Genomic DNA, 7,730 nt, shown 5'->3' with positions numbered 1-7,730 from the left:
AAAAAAAAGTTGTTTGTATCTTAAAAAAAAAACAAAATAAACTAATTATTAGATAGAATTTTAGCTATTTTAGTAGTAACTTTTTAGAGGGAATATAACTTTTTTAGATGATAAAAAACCTCCCTTATAAAAAAAAATAATCATTATTTTATCTAAGAAGCTGGTTTATATAAAGAAGAACTATTTTATTTTTAATTTAAAATAAATTATTTTAAATTATTTATAAATACAGAAATCTAATTTGGTTTAGTGATACAAATGAAGTTGAAATCCAATTTTTTTTTTTGCTCCTACATTGTTTACATGTTTTTTCTGTGATAGAAATCAATGTTAAATGCACTATATACTAATCGAATGATGCCTTGCACCCAATTTGATTGATTTTAAGGTAATGTCCAAATGCCTGTGCTCATTGTATAGTCTCTATGATTAGAAAATACAATGTAACAAATCTGCCATGTTTTTTGTATGGTGCTGTGAGCATCCAATTTTAATCAATCACTTTGAATCTGCCATTTTTATCTTTCTACAAATCCTATTTCTATTTCTTTAAATTATTCATTACATTTGAAACTGTTTTAAATTACTGTTTTTAAAAACACACTGCATCCTGTCTTATCTACATTTTGCACTGATTGCAATCAGATTTAACTTAGAAAAATTTGAATAGCGACAACACAAATTTTTTAAATTATATATCTGAAAAGTTATAACTCTAAATTGTAGCTTTCAATTGTAAACAAGTAAATCAAAAATAAAAATTCTACAGTTTTATCTGTATAATTTTACTCATTCTTCAATTATATAATTGCTATGGAGATTAAATTAAAGAAGAAAATTTAGCATGTAAAATCAGATATAAACCTCAGAAAATTACATAACTACATAAATTATTCAACACAATTCTCATTCTACTGGAGTTAAACATCTCATAAAAGGATTAGCTGTAATATTGTCAGTGATTTTGGCATATTTTCATTATAATCATCATTCCCTCCCCCTTCTTCCTGATAATGAATTTTCCACTCTGACAGGCATAATCTTCTTAATACATTTTTATCTCATGTAATCCAATCAATTATGTAATGAGCTAACAAATTAGTATTTAAGAAAAGAACAACTCCTTATAAAAATTTAAATAAATTTTTAAGATTTAAAATTTTTTTTTTAAATAATAAAACCAACTTACAGTTTAGTCTGATACATTTCTGAACTGGAATTTAATTCTGGAACAGGAGAAACTGGCTTCTCTATCTTTGGTCTTTTTCTCAGATAGTACCAGAATGATATTAACAGAGCTAAGATGAGAGCCCCACCAACCGAACATCCTATTGTTATCCATAAATAAACTAGAAAAAAAGCATAAAAATATTTAATTACAGTTTTCCTTTATTTAATTTTATTTCTGATAGTGCTGTTTTGTAAGATTAATGCCTTTTTATGGAGTAACAGTTATGATAATATGGAATTACATCAATGCCTAATGAAGTTCAGATAACAGAAATATAAATATTATATAGACTTTTTAATTTTTAGACCTTATATATAAATTATAAATAGAAAAATCACTTTCTATACAACCAACATAGATAATGAATAAATTTAATAAGCACTAATTACATATTTTATATCTAAATTTGAAAAATTTCTGCACCATATGTCATGGCACCCATTATTGCCAAAGTATGTTAGGAAGTTGTCCTTCAAGATGAAGATAGGCTAGTTTAATCAATGAACTATCTACCAGGGCAATGACGTTATATGTATCTTATCGGATACAGAGAATATTTTGCATCTGTATTAATAATTTTTATACTTTTTTAAGCTTCCTTCTAGCACGTCAAAGTATTAAATTAACAAGAGTTCTTGTTCCTGTAGCCTTGATATTGATTCCGCTGTACACTTGATTAAATATATTTGGTTTATTTAATTTACAGCAGCTGATAAGTAAATAATAAATTTTATAGTTTCTAACAGAAATACTTGCTTCAGGTGTTTTTTTAATTTGGTTGAAATTACTGAATTTAATAGAATTTATGTATAATTATTTATACTTTACAGTTTTTAATAATAAGCAAAAATTTAATGAAATTGTCATAAAATTTTTATAAATATAGAATTAATTAAATAAAATCTTATCTTTAAAAAAAGACGGCAAGATTAAAGTAGAACATATGGTAAAAATCAGAAAAATAAAAATTTGGAAATAATTTAGTTAATAAAAATTACTAAAAATTTTCATTATTAAATATTAAAGAATTTTATAATTTATTACTTTAAAAAATTTCAACTTTGCTTTTAGAACTTCTTAAAAAAATTTTTTTTTTCTGTAGAGAATTACATAAAAGGAATTTTAAATAAAAAATATTGTCCTTTAAAAAAATTCAATACAGAAATTTTTCGTTTAATAATACATAAATCAGACTGCCTTAAACACATGTCTAACTCAATTATTGTGTTCAATACAAATATAAAAAAATATATTCTTTTATTATTTCTTTTACATAAAAGTATAACAATCAATTAATTCAATTTTAAATTTGATATTTTAACATGTTTTTCTTTTTATTTAGAAGCATAACATAATTAGGATTTATAGAAATGTCTAGCAAAACAAATGTAATTTAAGTGTATTAAGTTTTTTTTTTATTATTAAGAGTATTATTATTGTAAAAAAATATTTTTAATTTTAATATTTCTTAATACTGTACCTTTATAATATTTACAATTAATTTTTATATAAAAAACAACTTTTTTTTAAAGCTTTTTTACTTTTCTGTCATATGATAAAAGTGATTTAGATGTAAAAAATTGTAATTATTATAAATTAATCATTATTAAAATATATAAAGGTTTATAATATAAGTACCATAAATGTAATGTTAACCACAAATAGGGGTTAACATTACATTTATAATAATATTTTGGACTTCTAATTTTTCTACAGGCTTGGGGAAAAATTTCCAGTGCTCCCTTCTCAATGACTCTGTTCTAAGTCTTCTAAAAATATCATGTCCTAGGCAAAAGTCTAAGTGACAGCTGGATGGCCAATGCGGTTAAGGCACTAGTCTACTTCTCTGAGGATCAGAGATCAAATTTGGATGGTTGAAAAACCCGAGGAATGTGTCATTAGCAGTTTGTCCTGGATATGTTGGGCCCATCTCTCATCACTCAGCCATCCATTATGGGTCTAGTTGAACATACAATGGACACAGAAAAAAGGATGATGTTAGTGCTCTAAGGAAGAAAGAGGGAGAAAAAGAGCAAAAACCTAGATTATCTATGGCTAGAGCCAACACCAATTAAAGGATTATAAATTTATAAAGTTTTTTTAAATGTATGAAAATATCATATAAAAATATTTTAAAATTTAAAATGAATTTTTTTCTTCTGTAAATAAATATGTTTTCTAGTATTTTCTCCAATAGTTATAAAGAAATTGAATTTTAAAGATGTTTTTTTACTTCTATAAAGTAAGCAGCACAAATTTATGTACTTATCATTCTCTGATAGAAGACATAATAACTTTAATAATAGGAAAAGTAAGTAAATATTGATATAAAAAATATATATATACACCATAAATTTATTTCCTAAAGCTCCTACACTTCGTTTGTATGTAACGAATGATTCTACATCATGAAGTGTTTACAATACATATGAAAGTTTAAGAAGTTTATAAATGTATGAAGTTCTTATTCCATATATAAAAAATCTGTGATTTTTTTTGTGTTTATTATATAAAATATATAGAATTCAAATGTTATAAAGAGAAAAGTAGGAAAATTTGCTTGTTTACTGTAGAGAAAAGTGCATAAAAAATTCAATAGAATGAGACAATATAAGAATCAGCTTGTTTTATCATATAAATCAGAACTCAAAAGCTCAAATAATATGGTAAAACAATATAAAAATTCTTTGTTATACATAGAACAGTACATAAAATGATGTAAATAACTGCTTCATTATTGATTAAAATAATGAACATCCAAACAATGCATAAACTGTCTTATCTACATTTTGCACTGATTGCAATCANGCAATATAAAGAAAATATGAAAATATGCTTATTTAATAAGCAAAAACGTTCTTATAATGAATTATTCCAATTTTTATATAAAATATTAAATAATTAGAATTTTCTTTTTTCTCTTTTTTTATTTTTTTATATTATACAAAAATGTATGTAAATAAAGTTAAATTTTATATATTTACAGTGAAAAGATTTATTTTTTATGATAGAGAAGTGAATTATATAAGAGTTCTTGCACTTCTCTTATAACTTTTTCTTGTATACTGAATATACTAAGGATTTTATAAATATAAAAATCTAGGATATCCTTATCCATATATTTGCATATTAATATTATTAATAATCTGCAAATATATGGATAATTATTATTATTATTATTAATAGGGAGTGGAGTAGAGCCTATTCAAGTGTCTAAACTGAAGAAAGGAAAAGAATGAGGGAATGAGAAAAAGGATAAAAAAAAAAAGGAAGAGAAAAGGAGCAGATAGGATGAATCAGATAGTAAAAATAAGATATTTGAAGATAGAATAAGTAAAAATAATAAAAAAATATATTAAAATTTTATTATATTATAATATGCATTTCTCTGACATCCTGCATGTTTACTTTACTCTTCAGAATTAGATATTGCACTAAAAACTTCCATAGCAACCATTAAAAACTGAAAAAACAAAAAAAATTACAATTTTACTCAGTTACTAATTAAATTTTTTAGATAAATTATCTATAAAATGTTGTTTTTTTGATGATAAAAATTTAAAAAAAAATCATCATAAAATCACTAAAAAGTTGTTAATAATTGTATTTATTATTAAGTAAATAAACTTAATTAATTTTTAATTGAGTTAAAACTGATTTTTATGGCACAAATTCACATAAATTAATTAATTATTCATATTCTAATTACATGCCATGTCATAATTACATGCCATGTCATAAATGTTGATGAATAATAATAAACTTTTCCTACATTTAATTAAAAAAAAAAAAATGTATATATGAATCTCTGTTAATTAATGTAAATAAATTATAACTTTACGTTTACACGTGTGTTAAGTTTACTTTTTAAAATACGTTTTACCAGTGCTAAACGTTTTATAAGCTTTAAATCGAAAAATTTTAAAATTATTTTATAAAATATTTTAGAAAATTATAGCATTTTATAATATTTTTAAGTTTGGTTAAATCTTATATAGAAGAGATTTAATTAAACTAACTTAAAATAAATAACACCAGTGATATTCGTAAACTTACTATTATTAATAGGTTTCTCGGAAATTGATTCGGTTTGCTGAGGCGCGATCGTACTTGTCTTCATAGTAAAGCCGTTTTACCTGTTGAATAGTGTAGCTGTCATACGTCTAGAAGGGATAGTTGCCAGCATGTTTGTGATAAAGCGCAGCGTCTGAAGCTACGCCAACGCTTTTGCAGGGACGTTATGTGCGCGTGTGACTCCCTGCATCAAGTAAATATCGTCTCGTTGTCAACGCGATGATAAAACGAGATCGGTTTCCTGTGTAAGAGGAAGTATTATGAATTGTATATAAAATAAACAATGGATAAGGATAATTCGCCGTTTATAGATATACACTTACACTTTTATATTATTACTTTCTTCTATATTTATTTATATACAGTTAATAACGATCAAACGGCTTTAAACAGTGTGTTTCTGTTGTCTTATGCTTCCATACCAAGTACAGGGTGTTTCAAAAAAGTGCTTACATTATGTAGAGAAGGGGTACATATTCATGTGTTAGACACGTGAAGACTCCACGTGGTCGTGGTTAATCGGGTATGTACCCACCACCAGTGTCAGTGCTATTATACGGATTGGCACCTTAGAGAAATCCAAAAATTTAGTGTTTTATGTAAAAACACGATGCAAAAGTAATATAAATGTTTGTCGTTATTGTTTTTCACAAATTTATCAATAAAATTTTATGGTTTCCTGAGGAGGACGAGCTCAATATTTTGTGAGTGGCTTAATAAAAAATACTATATAAGTTCCATTTGCATTTTTTTTTTTTATTACTCAAAATTCTTTTTCCAGATGTAATTTACTGAATTTTACATTTGTAATTAACATTACTAATTATTTTAATCGTTGTAAATGTGCGAAATTGTCTTTTATAAGTGGTTAGAATTTGTAAATACCCTTAATATAAAATTATCATTTTATTTATAAATAAATCTTCACCAGTAGAAGGCGCGATTAAGCCTTTATGCTAGAAAACAGTTAATTAATCGAATTAAATTAAGATTTTTAACTTATGGAATTTTAAATTATCTTACAATTATAAATGATTTTCAGCTATTTTTAATTATTTTTAAATTGCTATATCTTTATTATTCTTTTTAACTGTCTTTTAATTGTTATTCAAAATGTCTTCACTGTTAATTGCTCGATGCTTAAATGCTTCAAAATGTAGCAGCACTTATTAATTATAAATTTATAATTAAATAGAATGTAAATGTATATAACTGAAAAGAAATTTTTGCATTTTTACACCTGTCAGGATGTAGTACAATAACATAGAATTACAAGTGTAAACGTTAATTACTATGCACAAGTTTCGACTTTTAACGTCTGTACTACAATTTTTACCTTCTATCACTGCACAGAATATAATCTCTTGATAAAGATTTTTAATTATTATCAACTATATTTAATATTTTAATTACTTTAAAACTCATTAAAATAATTTATTCTTCCATAAATAATGAGAAAATTGTTGACCTTTCGTAACAGCAAATAATTTTTGCGCTTGAATGAAATTTTTATCTTGTTTTATACTTGCATAGATTAGTTTTAAACCTGTATAAATGTCATTTTGTGACTTAATATACTTTACACAAATAGAAACACCGTTCTAACCAGATTAGCTAGAAAGAATTTTGATTTAAAACTTCTGGGAAGATATTTAGGTTACTTTCCTGCTTTCCTACATCTATCTTCTCCATCTCTTATGCGGATTAAGAGGTGGAAAGGATAGATGTAGGAAAGCATTAAAAGAAAAGGAGGAAGCTGGCAGGGCACTGAGAAAATGGATAAAACTCACTCACCTGATCCTATATAATTCAGAAGGTCTCCCCTTAAAAAAGGCTGATTTTCTAAATGTATTTATTATATAATTCATATTTTAATACAGATTCATTATATAATCCTCAAATGCAAAGATAATTCTTAAAAATATCCTATTATTCCTTTTACAAATCTAGGAAAATAGTTTTTTAACGTTGTAATTCTATACAATCAAATGCACACTTATGTTTTTAATAAAAATTAAAATTAAGTTTGCTAATTATAAAGTAAAAAGTTAATAATAATGGTTATTATTATTATTATCTTCAAATTTCCGTTTATTTTTATTATGCTAAGTCGATAAGCTGAAGAGTAAATGCAATTATTTCTACGTGTAACATCAAGGTATAGCTTAATTATAGAAGACAAGCCACAGATCAGATTAATTTTAATATAATAATACGCTGGTTCATTAATATATAACTTAATTTTCCTTATTTAAAATAAGGTAGTTGTTTACGAAAGATCAATGGTGTACCTAAAGGGAGGTTAAGAGGCTTATACCCTCCAAAGAAAAAGGAAAATAAACACTACAAAATTTTCCAAATTAAATTTTACTCTAATTATTTTTGCTTGTTTTCTGTGATTAATATATCTTAATATGGCTTAAAT

At 24.6% G+C, this 7,730-nt stretch overlaps 1 protein-coding gene across 1 annotated transcript in view; it reads right to left on the bottom strand.

The window, feature by feature from the left end:
• The window catches only part of LOC111618116 (synaptotagmin-15-like), a 13,110-nt gene extending 7,587 nt beyond the window's left edge, over positions 1–5,523 (bottom strand). The window contains exons 1-2 of the mRNA XM_023359566.1: positions 5,288–5,523; positions 1,190–1,349 (exon numbers count right to left, since the gene is read on the bottom strand). Of these exons, the coding sequence (XP_023215334.1) occupies positions 1,190–1,349; positions 5,288–5,351 (224 nt within the window). The 5' untranslated portion in view covers positions 5,352–5,523. The remainder of the gene's footprint in view (positions 1–1,189; positions 1,350–5,287) is intronic.
• Between the last annotated feature and the right edge of the window lie 2,207 nt (positions 5,524–7,730).

The sequence above is a fragment of the Centruroides sculpturatus genome, unplaced genomic scaffold, assembly GCF_000671375.1.
Source record: "Centruroides sculpturatus isolate CEXI.00-Female unplaced genomic scaffold, Cexi_2.0 scaffold183, whole genome shotgun sequence".
Classification (NCBI taxonomy): Eukaryota; Metazoa; Arthropoda; class Arachnida; order Scorpiones; family Buthidae; genus Centruroides; species Centruroides sculpturatus.
The sequence above is the reverse complement of the archived record's forward strand: the minus strand, read 5'-3'. Positions and strand labels throughout refer to the sequence as shown.